Raw genomic sequence first — 19,756 nt, 5'->3', positions numbered from 1 at the left:
GGTTCAGCTCAGGTCATGATCTCAGGGTCATGGGGTTGAGCCCTGCACCAGGCTCCATACTGGGCATGGAGCCTGTTTAAGATTCTCTCTCTCCCCGCCTCCCTCTGCCCCTCCCCCTTCTCCCTCTCTAAAAAAAATACGAAAACCAATTGTATTTCTGTATCCTAGCAATGAACACGTGGAGACTGAAATTAAAGATAGAATAATATTTATAATTGCTCAAAAAAGAGGAAATACTTCGATGTAAATCTAACAAACCATGTACAGGCACTGTGTGCTGAAAACCATACAACAGTGATGAAAAAAATCAAAGACAATCTAAATAAAGAAACATGCCACGCTCATGAACTGAAAGACTCAACATAATAAAGATGGCAATTCTCCCCAAACTGATATATAGGTTTAACACAATTCCTGTGAAAATTTCAGCGAGATTTTTTTTTTTAGAGCTAGACAAGCTTATTCTAAAATATATATGGAAAGGAACTAGAATAGCGATGAGAATTTTGAAAAAAGAATAATGTGGGAGGGCTTGCTCCACCTGATGCTAAAGCTTATTACGTAACTATAGTTATCCGGACAGTGTGGTACTGGTGGAGGGTTGGATGCATTCATCAGTGGAGCAGAACAGAAACAGACCCATGTGTATACAGCCAACTGATTTTTGGCAAAGGAGCAAAAGTAATTCAATGGAGTAAGACTAGTTTTTTTTTTTTTTAAGATTTTATTTATTTATTTGAGAGAGAGATGGAGCACAAGCAGGGGGAGCGGCAGAGGGAGAGGAAGAACCAGGCTCTGCACTGAGCAGGGAGCCCGATGTGGGGCTCGATCCCAGGACCCCGGGATCATGACCTGAGCCGAAGGCAGACGCTTAACCGACTGAGCCACCCAGGCACCCCAAGACTAGTCCTTTTAACACATTGTCAGAACAACTGGATGGTCTTAGGCAAATGGAATAAGATAAAACCTCAACCTAAGCCTTGCATCTTATATAAAAATTAACCCAAAATGGACCACAGACTTAAATGTCAAGCAGAAAACTAAAAAACATTTAGAAGATAACACAGAAGAAAATCTTCAGGACCTAGGGCTTGATGGAGAGTCCTTAGATATAACACCAAAGGCACAATGCATAAAAGAAAAAAATGATAAATGGAAACTTCTGTTCTATGACAGACTCTACTAAAAGGATTAAAAGACAAGCTGCAGGGCGCCTGGGTGGCTCAGTTGGTTAAGCGACTGCCTTCAGCTCAGGTCATGGTCCCAGGGTCCTGGGATCGAGCCCCGCATCGGGCTCCCTGCTCAGCGGGAGGCCTGCTTCTCCCTCTCCCACTCCCCCTGCTTGTGTTCCCTCTCTTGCTGTCTCTCTCTCTGCCAAATAAATAAAATCTTAAAAAAAAAAAAAAAAAAAGACAAGCTGCAGCCTGGGAGAAAATATTTGCAAACCACATCTCTGACAAAAGACTAGTATCTATAATAAATAAAGAACTCTCAAAACTCAATTTAAAAAACCAAAACGATCTGATTAGAAAATAGACAAAAAGTCTGAACAGGTGTTTCACCAGAGAAGATATATGAATGGCAAATAAGCACATGAAGAGATGCTTGACATCATTAGTCATTAGAAAAATGCAAAGTAAGACCACAGTGAGGTATCCCCACACACCTATTGGAACAACTACGATGAAAAATAGTGGCAATGCCAAATGCTGGCAAGGATGTGGAGAAACGAGATCTCTCCTATACCCAGTCACACACATCGTCATTTCCTGAGCCCTCACTGTGCGCTAGCTGCTATGGTCTACGTGTTATCTATACATTACATCAATATTCCCACAACAATAGTTATATTTGTATATACAGTTTGTGTGCCTCAGGGAAAGCTACCCACACTCTCAGTTCTGGATAGGACAGTTTTAATGGCCCAATTTTGAAAAAGGTTGCCAGAAGTGCAAAAAGTCACAAGTCAACTCTCCCTTCTCAGTGGGAAATTATTTGGTCCTATATATGTGTGTAGTGTGTGGGAGGGCTCATAAACTAGCATGACAAACAAACATGATTTAATCAGGCTCTGAGTATCTAGGGTGCCTCCTGAGTGACCAAATAGGAGCAGAAAGTAATCTCAGAAGTCAATCTTGAGATTCTTTTTTTTTTAAAGATTTTATTTATTTGAGAGTGTGAGAGAGAGTGAGCATGAGCAGGGGGTCGGGGGGAGGGGCAGAGGGAGAGGGAGAAGCAGGCTCCCCACTGACCCTGGGATCCTGACCTGAGCCAAAGGCAGATGCTTAATGGACGGAGCCACCCAGGAGCCCCTGATCTCGAGATTCTTAAAGATCCTCAGCGGTGTTCAGGGTAAGCCTCCTTTTTTTACCCTTATTCTAACACAGAACAAAGATGGTACCATTGTATGTGTCAGGTTTAGAGCCAAAAATCTGTCCATTTTCTTCTCTAGGTTCATATTCCCATGATGAATTCGTTTCCTTAACACAAATCTTGAGATTCACACCAGGAACTTGAAGTTCTGATCATCCCGAATTTCACGACACAGAGGCGGTTGCTAACACCGTCAACCTTCTCAAAGGTGGTAGAGCACAGTAGTTCAGACTGTGGACTGGGTGGCAAGACTGCCAGGCCCCAAATCCCGGCTCATCCACCTAAAGCTCTGTGACCTGGGCAAGTTATTGCTCTGTGCCTCGGTTCTGTCAACTCTACAATGAAGATGATAGTAGTGGCTTCTCCATAGGAATGTTGTGAAGATTGTCTTAATATAGGTGTGGCATCTTGTACAAGGCCTGCATCACACAAGTGTTAGCTATCAAGTGACTGCCACTTAGCAGCCCCACGTAGTAGCTTCTGCAGACCCACAAGGATGTGAGGCTGAGACTAGCTAGCCCGGAAATGGTGCGGCTGGCAGAGGCCAAGCCCAGGAATCCCTGCTGTCATCAAGACAAAAGTCCTTGATGGGGTTGGGGAGGGGGGGACGGGGCGGGGTGAAGACTGTTCTCTTCAATTCCAGTTTTCTCCCAAATTCTAGTACCCTCCGCCCCCGACTCGAAGGATGACTACGAGATCTTTGTAGGTTCTCTCTCCTCCAAGCTAGGTATGCTCTGTAGCTGTCAGTCTGGGGCATTCTATATTTCAGAGGAAGGGAATGTGAACTGAAAGCCAGCAGAGAAAGGAAAAAAAAAAAAAAAAAACAAAAAAAAAAAACAAAAACAAAAGACACGGTGCCACCTTGTGGCTTCTCGGAGAATTCTTCTTCACACCCACACACGCCCGGAGCGTTGTCACATTCTGATCACGTTCATCCTCCGCGGACCCCCACACTGAGGGAGGTGGTGGGGGCGCCTCCAATAAGGCAGAGCACATACACTGGGAGCTGAAGGGGACTGCAGAAGATCTGACAGCAGGCTTTCACTTAATATTAGGGGAAACTGAGACCCAAAGACAGGAAGGGCTTGCCTTGAACCAGAGCCAGAGTTAGGCTCTGGGACTCCTGTCCTCTGTTCTAGTGTCCTCCTTACCCTAAGGTGCTGGAGCTCGCCAGCACCCTCTGGGATTCAAACGCTCTTAAAAAAAAAAAAAAAAAAAATCAAATTTAGGTCAGCCCTCTCCGTGCTGACCCAGCTGCAAAACCACAGGCAGAGGACATCAATGAGGTTATAACAAATGAGGCTGATGCAGGAAATGTCACCTCTTTTGTACGCTCGAGCAAGAAGAGACAGAGCAAACAGTTTCCTCCCAGAAACAAAACTCTAATTGTCTCTTTTCACTTCTGGTGGATGAGCCTGTTTCGAAGGCTGGAGGTGTGATTGCAAAGGAACTTGAAACGCCAGGCACTGCCGGCAGTTACCGTCCGTTCTCTTGCCTGCAGCCTTAAAACTTTGGAATTCCTGCCCTAGTGTCACTGTTCTAGCACGGTCCAGGTGTTTCTAAGGCCTTGTGTTTTCGCACCAACAGAAATTTTCATGCCCACCTTTTTTTTCTCGTGGAAAAGTCAATATTCTGAAGTGTTACTTATTGCTTTTTATTTTCAATCCCACCCCCAAACCAAACCCAACCCCGTAAGAACCTTCCACGCATTAAGCTGTCTCCCCCTCCCCCCCACCACCACCGCCCCGTGTTAGTCGCAAAACTGGCTGCGGTTTCAGACCGACCTTATGTTAAGCCATGACAGCATGGGTGTCGTGCCTCCACCAATGATCCAGACGGTGAAGAAGACAATGAGGAGCGTGGTCGTGAACATCATCTGGCGAGCATAGGACGCGGTGTCTCGGATGGCCAGCGCGAATGCCATGGCCCCCCTGAGGCCTGTGGGGACCGAAGAAGAAGATTTGGTTCTAAGACCAAATGACAATGTGTCCTCGGATCCACTGCCGCCACTCGAGGCTAATAAACTGGATCCGCATGTGCTGTGGGAGCCACACTGTCTTACTCGGAAAGAAGAAACTTACGGGAATACGGTTTTCTCCTGTTGGAAGTTTTCATTTGCAAAATACCCCAAATGAAATGAGAAAAACACTGCACTACCTTGTATGGCACATTCTAGGACAATAGCACACTCTTATTAGGGCAATAGTTCTCCTGCTAGTAACACGAAGTAAAAAGAAATGTAAGTAAGAAATAACAACACAAGCTCTCTAGGTCTGTGATCCAAGCACTATACAGTCATTATAAACTAAAGTAACAGGCTAGGTATAAATATGGCAAGTGCATATTTGTGGTTTCTGTGCCATGAGCTACAGAACAGTTGAGCATTTCCGCAGCAAAGCCACACAGAGAAGTAACAGTATAACCTGATCTGTATCAGGGGTTGGCAACTTTTTCTGTAAAGGGTCAGATATTAAATATCTTAGGCTTTATGGGGCAAGGGGGGAAAAAATCAAGGATACTGTGAAAAATCAAGGATACTGACATATAAGAGAAAAAACAAATTTCCACAAAATCTTATCGACAAAAACCAAGAGTGGCGTAATAATAACCGAGTACAATTTGTTGTAATATAGGTGCATTAATGAAAACAATGAGATTCTTTCTGGAGGAGATTTCACTTAACTGGATTTCAAAGTTAGTGTCCCCTATCATCACACAGACTGTAGATGCCCATCCGTAAAAGCCATGGTTAGCCGTGAAGTATATGATAACAGGGCCCAGGGACTACAGTTCGCTGACCCTTCATCCACATTAATGGGTATTAAGATTAAGCACCAAATACTTACAGTGAGTACAACACAACCTAGAGAGAAGTCGAATCGCTATGTTGTGCATCTGAAACTAATGTAACATTGTGTGCCAACTATACTAAAAAAAAGAAACCCTGCGAAATAGAAATTAATGCAGTTAAGTACATTCTTACTCACCTTTAATTTTAAGAGTGTATGTTTTTTTTTAAGAGCATGTTTTGATCTACATTGTGCAACACAAAGGAATTGAAACAATTGTGAATACTTTTAATATATATTCACAAATATTTGTTCTTTTATGTGAGTTCTCATATTTTCATCTTGTATTAGATTTTATATTTAATAAAATGTTGTTTGTTTAAAAAAAAAGATTAAGCACCCACATTTTAATGTGGGTTTTTAATTTCTAAGCTCTTTTGTTCCTTCTTCAAAGCAAGCTCATCATTTGTTTTATAGTAAAAACTGAATCCATGGTCCTTAACAGATACTTGGTGTGAGCTCCTGTTCACTGGGGGGGGGGGGGGGCGGGGGCGAACTACAATGACTGTGTATACTGTATGAGAGAATGAAAAGTTATACCCACTATAACTGTTTGTATAGTTTCCTACCTTTCCTGATAATTTTGCAAATTCACTAATCTGAGAACTTCACAATTCACTACAGAATGATTCCAAAAAGTGACATGAAAATACAAAGTTAACAAAGTTTTCTATTACTAAATACAAAGTTTTCTATTACTCTGTGTTAGGGAGACACGCACATCTAGACCACCCAACAGCCAGCTTTGTCAACGATCAATATTTAAGCCTCTAAAGGGATGCTGTCTCAAAGAAGAAAACTTGGGGGTCGGAGAGAGACACTGTGTGCTCCATGTGTCTTTATTTTATTAGGTAAATGCTGTGAGCGATATGATAGAGAAGCCTTGGGTTTTTCATCACTCTGAAGAACTGAGTTCCTTTCGATGGTGAGGTTGCTCCCGGCAGGAAGTAAGTTTTACAGGAGATATCTTTAAACAGCTCTGTGTACTTCTCAGTCTTTTAGTACAGGAAATAATGAACATACTTTAAAGTTTATCCAGGTGACTGAGCTATCTCCACCTGGTCTTGCTCTTTTCCAGCAACACTTTCTTGATATGGAAGGAGGATCTTGGCGTGGCCTCCTCAGAAACCTCTAAAGCGGCCCAGCTGCTCTTGAGGCAAGCCCAAACGCTTTGGCACAGCCCTGGGGCTTCTCTGTGGTCCAGACTCCAACAGTGGTTCTCAAAGTGTGGTCCTCAAACCACCCTCAGCAGCAGCAGCCGAGAATACATGAGAAATGCCGATTCTTGGCGCCCACCCCGTACCTGCAGAATCATTCTGGCGGTGGGGCCCGGCAAAGGGCTCGAACCAGCCCAACAAGTGGTTCTGATGCCGCCTGAAGGCTCACAGCAGCCTAGATGCAATTATCCCGTCCAACCTCACCCTCTTTCTGCATTAGCCCATGTCTTACCGCGAAACCACGCTGCTGCCCTTCCTGGCAAAAGCTACCCGTGGCAATGCTCTCCTGCTTCTCCAACCTGCTGCCTCGTGAGATCCACGTCTGGCAAGCCCAGGTGGAAGGCTGCCCCCCTGGTAAAGATGGCCCCAGGCCCTCCTCTTCTCCATCTTGATTCCACACCTTTTATGTGCAACGTGTCACCCTCTCTCCAGAGGAAGCTAGCTCTTTGCACACCTGCCTCCCCCACAGTGGATCGGGAGCCCTGCAAGGAGGCGGTCTCTGTCTCCTCCAGAATCCAGAACTGTGGCTTATAAAAAGAGGATGCTCCATGAACATCTGCCAGAGGGAAAGGCTGCCTATTTCAGTGCAGATGTAAGCAAGTACTACGCAGAGCAACCACTTCGCCGAGCAGTGCCTGCTGCTGAGCGTTCAGGAAGACTCTGAGGGCCCTCGAGAACTACGATGTCACAGTCAAGGGCTGCTACTCACTCTGCCTCTTGCGCAGCCCCTCCCCCCACCCCACCCCCCCCCCCGAGGACAGCCGTACCTTTAAGGATCACTGCGGCCTTCTGCCCCACCATCTCCTCCCTCTGCTCTGCAAAGACCCTCTAACTTGGGTCTCCTCTATAATGCCTGACGCTTACTGCACCATCAATTCATGCCAACTGCTCTCTCCTTCCTTTACCGCCGCATATTTTACTGTCCTTTGTCCCCTCAGTGGCTTCTGCACACTTCTCAGCTTTATGGTGGAGAGGGGGGCATCTGGGAGACAGCATGAAATCAAGCAGAACTATCACAGCGTTAACTTCCGGTTTGGGGCTCATCTTGTTTATGCAAGTGGTTTTTTGTTTGTTTGTTTGTTTGTTTTTTAATGCTTCAGAGAAAGTTGGAGCTAGGAGGAACCTCAACTCAATTAGCTCAATTTCATTATTTTACAAGAGCGGATACTGCAGCTGGGAGGCACTGAGTGACCTGGCCTGTGTTCTTTCTTATTAAAGACCTATTGCCCTTCTAATTTTAGGTCTGGAGTCCTTCTGGAAGATTAAGGGTTATGAATATCTATCAGAGAATCATCAAGCACTTTAAATACTTAAATATCTCCAGGTCCCACAGGTGGTAAAGATAAAAATGAAGATGTGGATATTTTAAGGGAGAATGTTCACATTTGGTAGTTTAGTCTATAAAATCAATATTAACTCTAACATGTACATCTGTCTACTCAGCATTGCAGGGGATACAAAAGAACCAGGAACTTGAACTTCTGTCCCTTTATGAAACTTATTGATGATATCTTAATCATGCTAACATTCCTGCCGAATAAAGCTCATTTTCTTTACATGTATGGTTTTTTGTTTTTTTTACCTGAAAACATCATCATGTGTTGAAAGTTCCAGCCAATCTTATGCCTTCTGCCCAAGTTGAGGAAGAAGGAGAGCGGGTAGATGTGTGCAGCTCTGCCCAGGAAGATGGCGACCTGACCACCAGGCGGAGAGGTTAAGGACCCAACAGGTTTCCAGAATGGCACCTTCCCATGGCCTCTGGAGGAGCAGAGAATTTTAGGGATGCTCTGACACCTCACGACCAGGAGATAACCTGCACAAAGATCAGGAGGGTTGCACAAGGCAGCCAGGCTGTCCAGGCTCCCTCGAAACGCATCTTAGCAACAAGTGGGGACTCAACTAGACAACTTTCCCAACCTCCTGGCTCCCACCAGAGGTAATTTCTAACCTGTTAAACGTGTGCTGCTATAACTTCTTTTTTTAAAGATTTTATTTATTTATTTGAGAGAGAGAGCATGAGAGGAAGAGCACAGGCAGGGGGAGTGGCAGGGGGAAAGGGAGAAGCAGGCTCCCCACTGAGCAGGGAGCCCAACACGGGGCTCGATCCCAGGACCCCGGGATCATGACCTGAGCCAAAGGCAGACGCTTAACCGACTGAGCCACCCAGGTGCCCCTGTTATAACTTCTTGATTTAATTACGCTGGTGTGGACCAAGTCTGCCATCTCTCTAAAAATGAGTCCAGAAATAAGCTCAGGCACCATGGCAGGGGTTGGGGGGTGCGCTGAGAGGAGCAAATAATGACTCGGGTCCCGTGAGAAGGGAAGTCACAAGAAGAAGCAACGCCTAACCTCCAGGTCAAACAGTGAAGAGCAAGTTTCCTGGGTACGAGCTCACAAGCTTTAGTTGGAGGCCAACAAGGAGGGGCCCAACATGACCAGGAAGACGCTACAAGTGAGCAGCTTTGGGCGGCCCACTGAAGCAGCATTCCTATCCGTCACAACACTCAATGGGAGGGGGAGACTTTTCTACCTAAGAGGCTCAAATGCCTTCCGGAGGGGTGAGGCATGGAAACGGGGGCGTGTGGAAGGCACCGAAATCAGGGAAACGTCACTTGTGGAGTCTGGACCAGAGCCCAGCAGAGAGCGGCCCGCTGCTCTGGTCTTCTGCCTTCCCCGGGGTACAGGACTGACTGTTTCTCTGCTTTTAGCTGGCTTCCGGCCCCGGCTCCGTGTTGTGTTGTGTTGTGTTGTTTTGTTTTGAACAGAAGGAAACAGGTAGTTGCTTAGGAAGCACATTCTATCCCAGAAGCCATGCAAAGGTCGTCAAGTGGGTAGGCGGCTTTCGGGATTCCCAGGGGGCCTGGGTGGCCCGCCCAGCAAAGCCCTCCTCTGTAAACAAGGGCTCCTGGGATGCCGTGCTAGGAATACAAATCCAGAGGATATGCAAGGGCTTTCTGAATCGAGAACGAGAACGCTGATCCCCCAGATTTTTAGCTGTTCGTCTGGTGAGTGTGCAAATCCAACAAAAAGAGCCCCAGGTGAAGCAGAGAACACTCTAACTGGAAGACCTCCACATGGCAACAGGCCACAGTCACTATCGAGCTGCTTGCTGAGTGTCCCCTAGTCCTGCACCATAAATGAAAAGCCCAAAAGAGAAAAACACTTTTTTTTTTTTTTAGGTTACCCATGAGGCCTGAGAAAAGGCAAGAGTAAATGCCCAGCAATAAGGGACGCCGGCTCAGTATTTTGAAATCCACGCTGAGCTGGACTGCTACTATTCCAAGCCCCAGAGAAGTTCACTTCGATGAAAACAATAGGCTCTGAGGCCAAGCGAGCAAAACTCTGAGCTGTCGATCCACTGCTGGGCATTCACATGCCTCCTTTCTTGAGAGAAGCCAATCCCTAAAACTGTGTCTCTCTTCCAAAAACTGCACTCACCATGGAACTAAGTCAGGGAACCAAGTATTTTTCCATTTTGTCTTTTCTTTCTTTCTTTCTTTCTCTTTCTTTCTTCTTTCTTTCTTTCTTTCTCTCTCTCTCTCTTTTTTGGAAAAAAAAAAAGGAGTCTTTTCCACTGTGATCTATCACAGCAGGGGTGCTCCAGTGAAAGCATGAGGAAGGGCTGCCTACCCCAGGGTGCAGTCCAGAACAAGAGTAACAGAACCTTCAGGCCTCCCGAACTGGGAACCTCCTGGATTGGAATTCACAGAGCAATGAAACAAAAATGATTCTGGGACTGACACAGTTGCCAACTTGTAGATCTGCTAAAAAGAAGGGTGCTTTAAGGGGCACCTGGGTGGCTCAGTCAGTTGAGCATCTGACTCTTAATTTCCACTCAGTCCGTGGTCTCAGGGTCCCGGGATTGGGTCCATGTCGGGCTCCGCGCTCAGGGCAGAGTCAGCTTGTTCCTCTGCCTCTGCTCCCCACCCCCCCGCATGCATATGCACATGCGTGCTCTTCTCTCTCTCTAAAATAAATGAATAAATAAAATCTTAAAAAATAAATAAATAAAAAGAAGGGTGCTCTACAAAACAAGCTACCACCTGCCAAGCACCAGTGTAACAGAAAAACCATCTTACACAGAACACACCGAGAGGACAACCTTGGATCCAGGCTAATCCTTAAATCAAATACATTTAGCTTTACGAACCCCATAAACCTTCTTGTTCTCATCATGAAAACACCACCACGAACTAGCGCTGGCTCAGTCACCCACCCAAAACGGAATTCTTCTTAGCTTCCCCAGCAGTGGTCACCTGTCCACAGAGAAAATGGTAGAACCAGAAAAGGATACAAAAGCTCCAATGATGAACACGGGGCTGAAAACGTGCTTCTGGAAGGTAAACAGCGCCAAGCCCATGTAGGAGAAGATGAAGTTCTCTGCCAGGAAGTGTAACACCTCAAAGAGCTGCACAGGACGGGGAAAGGAAGCAGTAAACCCTGTGGGTCTCCTCCCTTGTATTCACAGGTAACTCATGAGGACCCAGAGCTCGCTCTCACCTGCTTCGTTCGACTTCTTGATTCCACCGACAGATTGTTGTAGGTGTAATGAGCCTGGGTGATCCCGCAGAACAGGACAGCCACAACGCCTGGTGAGAGATTTTTTAAAAAAGAAAGAGAAAAAAAATCAATGGAAAAAAAAAAGCTGGAAAAAAATCCCCGCTGAAACAAAAACTTAAGGTAGGCAAGCCCAACATATCCAACTTCCTGAATAGTTTGGAAAGTTTCCTATTGCTGAAAGCTCCCTCGCCCCCACAGCTCATATCAACCTTTCCTTCTTCTGACTGCCTTCCTTCAAAGCCAAGGTCCCCGACTTCCCTTCCTGCTCCAGTTTTAAGGGCATTCTCTCCTCTCCTCTAAACTCCCACTGATTTTTGGCAGTTAGCATTCACTTTTTCAAAGAGGCTGTGGGGCACCTGCGTGGCTGAGTCGGTTGAGCGTCTGGCTCTTGATTTCGGTGCAGGTCATGATCTTGGGGTCGTGGGATCGAGCCCTGCGTCGGGCCCCACGCTCAGCGGGGAGTCTGCTTGAGAGTCTCTCTCTCTCTCTCTCTCCCTATGCCCCTACCCCCCCCACTCTCTCTCTTAAATAAATGAATCTTAAAAAAAAAAAAAAAGGCCATGAGGGCCCATCATATCCTTTTGTCATATTCCTCTCTGTTCTCTGTTCTTAGAAGCAAAGAATTTAATTGCAAGCAAATGCTTTCTATTTTTGCACGGTCCAGGGCTTCAGACAGAACGGATCCAGAGTACTGTGCCGTTTATCCAAGCCTTGGTTACCCTGGTTACGCACCTGGACCGTGCCTATACATTTACAGGTAATGGCCAAGTTTTAAAGAAGTGGGGTATTTTATAATGCTGCATATAAAGATATATTGCAGTATTGTGAAAAGAGGATAAAAGGGCTTCCCAATTACCTGGATTATGTATAGCAATTGTACTTGAGTTTTCTAGTGGAAAAATTCAGTGATTTTTTTTTTTTTTTGATGAGAGAACGTGAAGAACTAAAACCACAAGGTTACTCACACTAATAATACATGAAATTGGCATCATAAAAACATAGTATTGAAAAACAATGATTAAATAGACCAGAGCCAAAACAAGGACAAACTGCGTTCACATTCATCTGAGTTGATAGAGAGTTACCCTTACAAGGATACAGATTTTGTCTGTTGTTTGTTACTGTTTGTGCGAGAAGCAGCAATCTGGGGGATGATACAATTGGGAGGTTAATAAATTCAGTAACCTTTGCAGCTAAACATCTGCTTACAGTCGGAATGAGTACTCAGAGACAACTGAGCTTGAAACAATAAATTTCATCCTTTAAAAACGTGTAGCTCTGGGAAACAAAATTATTCCTAAGGTGGAACACCAGCCTTGCCCAGCAATCCTCCACATGGACGCTCTATGAGCGGTGTATCCACTCCACGCGGCTGTTCCACGAGCTCCCCTCCAGCTCGCACAGCCCTGGGCTGCAGGGAGGGAAAGGGTAGCCCAAGGGTAGGGAAAACCCACCTGTGAACCCACAGGCTTCCGCCAAAAGGAAGGTGCTCCAGGACATCAAGAAGAAGAGTGCCGTCTCCAGCAGAGGGAAGCAGTGCAGCTTGGTAAACTTGGTCACGTGGGCCCCTGTCAAGGAACTTGGCTCCGGGAACAAGTTATCGGGGCTACTGAGAACCACACGTGGTGAGCCCAGGAGCCCCCCTGTTCTCTAAGGGTGAGCCTTTCCCTTCAATTCTTCTTCTGGGGGCCCCAAAGCTGCTGCTTGGTTTTTAAAGTAACAGAAACTAAGTTTTCGAGTAGAAACGAGGTTTCCAAGGGCTGGGAGAGAGGAGAGAAAGGGTGATACTGTTTCTGTTTGGGATGATGAGAAAGATCTGGAAACAGGGGGGACGGTTACACAATGTGGATGTACTTAACGCCACTCAATTGTACACTTAAAATGCTTAACATGGCAAACTGCGTTATATGTATTTTACCACAATTTAAAAAAATAATAATGTGACATACCCAAAGCCATTTAATTGTACACTTCAAATGAGTGAATTGTACGGTATGTCAATTTTACCTCAATAAAGCTGTCTTTAAAAAAATGGAACTTTCTAAAGCAACTGGAAATAGGTTTTCTGTGCTCCTTGCAATGCCCATGGCTCTGAGGGGCTCGGTCTTGGCCTGAGGGGTGACTGGCAGGTCAGTTCTTGCAGTGCAGGGGGTGCCTCAGGCAGGTCTGGGGAGGGAGGCTAGGCCAGTGAGACTCTGACCTCTGTGGGCCGCTATGACCTGAGTCCAACAGCAGGCGCCTAATGAATGCATGAGAAATGAAGAAATAAAATGCACAACTCCAGGGGCTGGTGCCACTTTTGGGGACCAGAGAGTCCCCTTGTAACACTGCCTTTCCACAGTGGGCCAGCATGGAACCATCTCCCTTGTGCTTTCACCGAGCAGTGCAAGCCCCCAGCGCATCACAGGGGCCTCTGTGGAGAAAGCAACTGGGTCCGTGCTGTCCAATATGGTAGTCGCTAGCCACGTGTGGCTACTGAGCACTCGAAATGGGGCTAGTCCGAATTGAGAGATGCTGGAAGAGCAAAATACGTGCTACACTGCAAAGACTTATTATAGACATTGTGGGTATAAAATCTCCATGATAATTTGTATACTGATTGCAGGCTGAGATGACGTGGCTGGCATCTGTGGCTTCTGTGATGGCGGGGATCTAAATGCCACTGAAAGAACATTTGACGAAGAACTCCGCACACCTGTCGAGGGGTGGCCTGCCTGTCCTACACTTTGCTTTAATGTTGGTTGGCTGGATTTTTAACTAAGTGGGATACAATCCTTCACTTAAGGAAGGCCACCTCGCGGTAATTCCCACTGATGGCCCCAGGTAGTTACGGCCGCGTTAGCCCGCGTGGCCCACAACAGCCAAGGGCAGGTGAGGCTCAAGTACTTCCCAGCCTGCCTCCTCCTAGCCTCCCGTGCAGCGGCCCCTGCTCCCCAGCCTCCTCCTGGCTCTTTCCCCCGCTTCCAAAACCAATGTCCTCCCCGAGCTGGTTCACCGGAGGGAGAGAATGCAAAGGCACATGCTAGAGTCACACTCCCATTTTCTCAGACTCTTAGCTACGTACTCGACTGTCATGTTTCACCAAAGGGACACATTTCAGGAGTTCCCCCCACCCCCGACCCCAGTGGAAACATTGACTTAAGATTCATTTCTGGAAAAAAAAAAAGTCATTTCTGAGAGGAAGAACCGAGACCTCGTTCTTGCAAGTGTACTAGCACACAATCCTACCCAGGCGGGGGCAGAAACCACAAAAAGGATATTAAAGCAGTCACAACGCCCGTCACAGCTCCCATGGTGAAAGAGCCACTAAATATACCTAGAAAAATGCCCACTGACTTAAAAAAGGCAGCAGCATCAAAGGCATGAGTGTTCAGCCCCGCTGGCTGGTAGGCAACAATAGACCTGGGGTTTAAAAGGAAGAGAGAGTTAAAACAGAGCACGCTGCCCTTACACCATGGTACCTAAAAAGATCAGCAAACGGAGGTATCTACACTCTGCCTAGCACTCCCCGTGCTGTAGGCCTTCAACCTGCCGCCATCAGCATTCAGATCGTGGCCAAGTGGACAAAGCAACATAACTTTATTGACAGAACTGACGAACCTCATTTAGAAAAACACCCAGTTCAATCTTTAACACTTTTGAGAGAAGCCTCTGAATTGAGCCCAGAGCACGCCGGAAGCCAGAGGCTCTCTTCCCCGGGGCAGAAATACTGTTGTTACTTACGAGGACAGGACAATGGCAACGGCATCATTTAGGACGCTTTCCCCAAACAGAAGTGCGTAAAGATCCACGTCGGCGTGCAATTCGTTAAATATTGCCAGTACAGTCACTAAAAACGGGCAGGAAGCATATCAATTAGTTTCAGCTTAAGCCACTGGTGACAAATGTATAGAGGCGATTCCTACCTCCGGCGGGACAGGGTGGTTTGGGAGACAAACGAAACAAAAGTGACAAATCTTCCTGAGTGAGGTCTTATAGAAGGCTTGGTTCTAAGAACACCACAGGGCAACCCTGCACTCTCCAATGCAATGCCATCACACTGGGAAAAGACCTCTGTTACAGAACCTTCAAAAATAATCACACTGAATGTGATTTGGCCCCACTGATAGACTGAAATCTCTTTGAAGGCAGAAACCCTTTTCCCACTGACCCCTGTGTTCTCAGGACCCAGCACAGGGTCAGGGCACCAAGAAGGCTTTAACAAAGGTCTGTGAAATGATGAAAGTCTTCTTTTAGGACAGACCAGACATAATTCCACTTCTCATAGTCTTCCCATTTCTTAGACATTGAAAAATCGGATGTTCTCCAGATGAGTAGCTCTCAAACTTTTGGTCTCAGGACTCCTTTATACTCTTAAAAACCACTGAGGCCCCTAAAGAGCTGTAGTTTTTGTGGGCAATAGCTATTGATATTTACTGTATTAAATAAAACAAAAAATTAAATATTTATGCATTTAGAATTAGGAATAAACCCCGTCAAATGTTAATGTACTTATTTTTTAAAAGATTTTATTTATTTGAGAGAAAGAGAGAGCGTGTGCGAGTGAGCATGAGTGGGGGGAGGGACAGAGGGAGAAGCAGACTCCCCACTGAGCAGGGAGCCCGATGTGGGGCTCAATCCCAGAACCCCAGAGATCATGACCTGAGCCGAAGGCAGATGCTTAACCAACTGAGCCACCCAGGTGCCCCTTAACGTACACATTTTTAATGAAAAATAATTATATTTTCCAAAACAAAAAAAAAAGTGAGAAGAGAGCCATTTGTTTTACAGTTTTTCAAATCTCTTTACTATCTCGATTAATGGAAGACAGATGGTTCTCTTATCTCTTTCTGCATTCGACCAACAGATAGTCAATATCACATGTTATGCAGCCTCTGGAAAACTCTACTCCAGTGCACACTCGTGAAAAAATGAAAGTAAAAAAGACAAATAATGGGGGCGCCTGGACGGCTCAGTCAGTTGAGCATGTGACTCTTGATTCTGGCTTAAGTCCTGATCTCATGGGTCATGAGCTTGAGCCCCACGTCGGGCTCTGCGCTCAGCAGGAGTCCGCTTGGATGTTCTCTCCCTCTGCCCCTTTCCCTACCTCGCTCACTCTCTCGGTCTCTCAAAAATAAATAAAGAAATATTTTTTAAAAAAGACAAGTAATGTATTACTGTTATTATTAAATCATTCAATTAGTTTGGACCTTATGGTCTCCCTGAAAGCATTTTGGAGTTTCTCAACTTCAGTACTACTGACATTTCGGGCCAGATGATTCTTTTGTGGGCGGCTGTCCTGTGCATTGCACGATGTTAAGCAGAATTCTTGGCCTCTACCCACTAGACACCAGTAGCACTGCACACTCCCTGCCAATTGGGACAACCAAAAATGTCTCCAGACATTGCCAAATGTCTTCTGAGGGGCAAAATCACCCCCCAGTGAAGAACCTCTGTTTTAGATATATGCATGCAGGCAGGCTCCTCTCCACACTCACATCCAACTCCCTTCTGCTTTGTTCGTTTCTACCATAAGGACCTGAACAACTAAAAACTCGCCTCCCCAACTTCCCCTGCAGTGCGTGTCACCTCTTCCTGCCTGGAGGAGATGGGGGAGGCTGGATGTATCCGTCATCTTGCCTCCACCAGGCAGCAAATGTGTATCTGAAACACAAGGGCAGTGCCCTGGAAAGACGGAGTGCCGGGACACCTGATTGTAGAGGGAGCCATGGCACCAGCTGAGGGCCATTAGCTAAGACGGACAGCTATTGGCAACCAAAGGCATTACTAACGGACACAATTAGAAAACAAAACCAAACAAATATTTACCTTTGTGAGTTATTACAAGCCAACCCCTCCTGTAGCCATCACCCAGTTCAGGCAATGGAATTTTGCCAGCCCCCCTGGAAGACCACCTCTAGCTTGCGTCCTAATTTCAAGGCCCTTCCTTCACTCAAACGTAACAACCAGCCTCATTTTATAGTAATTGTTTTCCTGCATTTCCTTGCAGCTTGATCCCCTAATGTATACTCCCTGACACTACTGCTTGGTTTTGTCCATTTTTAAATTTAGTTTTTGAGATTTTTTTTTTTTCTAAACATCTTGTCTTCTGCCTGGGTTCCTTGTCTGTTCCTTTCTGTCAGCTCTTTCCACAATGCCTATCGTTTACTCCTCTCAGTTCTAAATTTTCCAATCCTGATGTATACAGTTCTTTCCGAACTTCTATCATCTTCTGAGGTTTTTAAAAAAGATTTTATTTATTTGAGAGACAGCGCACAAGCGAGTGAGCCAGGGGTGTTGGGGGGGGGGGGCGGTGGGAAGAGCAGAGGGAGAGGGACAAGCAGACTCTGCACTGAATGCAGAGCCCAATACGGGACTCCATCCCACGACCCTGAGATCACAACCCACGTGGAAACCAAGAGTCCGATGCTCAACCAACCGAGCCACCCAGGCACCCCCTGAATTTCCTTTAGCTTCTATTGGAATATTAGTAATATTTTGCTTTGTACCCTATTTTGCTGATATTACTTAATTATATGCAACTTTTTTATTCAGAGGAGCTATCCTCATTTTTTCTTACAATATGCTTGCATGAAGTCTGATCTCAATCTACTTCGGCTGCTCATTTTAAGTGAGGTGGGGAGGGGACGACCCAGACTAGCTTTCCTCGTTTCATGGCTCTAGGGCTCTCTCTGCTGGTTTTACATTGAAGTACTGAAAATGTGGCCTCTGAGTGTAGCCACCCCCTCAATAACTCATGAAATCTACTTCCTCTGGTCTCCTCCTCCATTGGTATCCGAGCTTTCTTTCTCCTTTAAGGCCCTGTCACTGCAGGGTCTGTGGTCCTTGGCAGTTTATTTTTAGGGAGTGGCTCTGTCCTTCCAGAAAGATTTTCACCAGGTATTTTTTGAGAGCCCTGAGGGCTCGGGCCACCTCGGCAGCCTTGCACCTCCTCCAATGTCCTCGTTGTCACCCACAGATGGGAGCCTGTAAAGTGCCTCCTAGCTTTAACTGTTGTTATCCGATATGCCTACAAAGTTCTTTACTCCAAGTGGGGACCCCTCCTTTTGCATGTGAATACTTGGGGGGAAGTTCCCTGGCAGTCAAAATGATCAGCAGGGGCGTCTGGGTGGCTCAGTTGGTTAAGCGACTGCCTTCGGCTCAGGTCACGATCCTGGGGTCCTGGGATCGAGTCCCGCATCGGGCTCCCGGCTCGGCGGGGAGCCTGCTTCTCCCTCTGACCCTCTCCCCTCTCATGCTGTTTCTCTCTCTCTCTCTCTCTCAAATAAATAAAATCTTAAAAAAAAAATGATCAGCGGGCCCCCTCTTCTGCCCTCTGTTTCCTCCTGCACAGCTGCTGTATCCTGAGTCTCGCCGCTGCTGGTGGTTTGACCCCAGCAGATAATAATACCTCTGTCAGGTAGCTGTATTTCTGTGTTTTTTCTTTCACTGCCCGGCTTCCTCCATTTCTGTTAGGGATTAAGGAAAATTCTAAAACTACACTGTCCCCCTCATGCTTTCCTTCCCAAAAGTTTAATTCATTTATTGAGAGGAAGCAAAGAACAATTTGGACAGGACAGATGGTGACTCTCTCATGAGGCTGCTCCACGTAATTACACATCCACTGCTCAAATCACTATGGGGGGCACTGCCAGAAGCTAGAGTTCCTGGAGGGCATGTCATCTTCATAACACAAGACACAAGGTCAATCTCTTTCACCCATCCTTAAATACAGCTTATCCAGTAACACAACAGGAAAAACCTTTAGGCATCCGGCTAAAAAATTCTTATTTTCTGGATTATTTATTACATAAACAGTGTCTGTGGTACCTTCCAGAAAACCTGTGAGGATAAATTTTACCTGTCAAAGATGAATGGATAAAGAAGATGTGGTATATATACACAATGGAATATTATGCAGCCATCAAAAGGAATAAGATCTTGCCATTTGCAACGACGTGGATGGAACTGGAGGGTGTTATGCTGAGTGAAATAAGTCAGTCAGAGAAAGACATGTATCATATGACCTCACTGATAGGAGGAATTCTTAATCTCAGGAAACAAACTGAGGGTTGCTGGAGTGGTGGGGGGTGGGAGGGATGGGGTGGCTGGGTGATAGACACTGGGGAGGGTATGTGCTATGGTGAGCGCTGCGAAGTGTGTAAGACTGTTGAATCACAGACCTGTACCTCTGAAAAATAACACATTATATGTTAAAAAAAAAAAAAAGAAGAAGAAGAAGATAGCAGGAGGGGAAGAATGAAGGAGGGGAAATCAGAGGGGGAGACGAACCATGAGAGACGATGGACTCTGAGAAACAAACTGAGGGTTCTAGAAGGGAGAGGGGATGGGTGAGCCTGGTAATGGGTATTAAAGGAGGGCACGTTCTGCGTGGAGCACTGGGTGTTATACACAAACAATGAATCATGGAACACTACAGCAAAAACTAATGATGTAATGTATGGTGATTAACATAACAATAATAAAAAAATTTTATCCGTCAACTTGACTAGGCCACGGGGGCCTCAGATATTTGATTAAACATTATTCTGGGTTTGTCTGTGAGGTTTTAGATGAGATTACCATTTGAATCAGAAGACTTAAGTAAAGCAGATAGCCCTGCCCAAGGTTGGTGGAACTCATCCAGGCAGTTGAAGGTCAAGTAAGGAAGAATTTGCTCTTGCCGCCGGTCTTTCAGCTGGGACAATGGACCCAGACTGGAACTACACCATTGGCTCTCCTAGTTTTCAGACCTTTGAACAGCAGATCTTGGGACTT

The 19,756-nt window shown here is 46.0% G+C and overlaps 1 protein-coding gene across 1 annotated transcript in view; it reads right to left on the bottom strand.

Moving 5' to 3' along the window:
• The window catches only part of SLC9A7 (solute carrier family 9 member A7), a 132,209-nt gene that overhangs the window by 36,503 nt on the left and 75,950 nt on the right, over nt 1–19,756 (bottom strand). Inside the window, exons 6-12 of the mRNA XM_088028826.1 lie at nt 14,723–14,828; nt 14,272–14,401; nt 12,454–12,583; nt 10,940–11,028; nt 10,734–10,847; nt 8,022–8,133; nt 4,158–4,311 (exon numbers count right to left, since the gene is read on the bottom strand). Coding sequence (XP_087884952.1) covers nt 4,158–4,311; nt 8,022–8,133; nt 10,734–10,847; nt 10,940–11,028; nt 12,454–12,583; nt 14,272–14,401; nt 14,723–14,828 — 835 coding nt within the window. The remainder of the gene's footprint in view (nt 1–4,157; nt 4,312–8,021; nt 8,134–10,733; nt 10,848–10,939; nt 11,029–12,453; nt 12,584–14,271; nt 14,402–14,722; nt 14,829–19,756) is intronic.

Source organism: Eumetopias jubatus, unplaced genomic scaffold (assembly GCF_037043125.1).
Source record: "Eumetopias jubatus isolate StellerSeaLion01/CBP00866 unplaced genomic scaffold, mEumJub1_p1.0 scaffold_11, whole genome shotgun sequence".
In the NCBI taxonomy this organism is placed as follows: Eukaryota; Metazoa; Chordata; class Mammalia; order Carnivora; family Otariidae; genus Eumetopias; species Eumetopias jubatus.
Note: the sequence above shows the minus strand (reverse complement) of the source record. Positions and strands in the feature narration are given on the sequence as shown.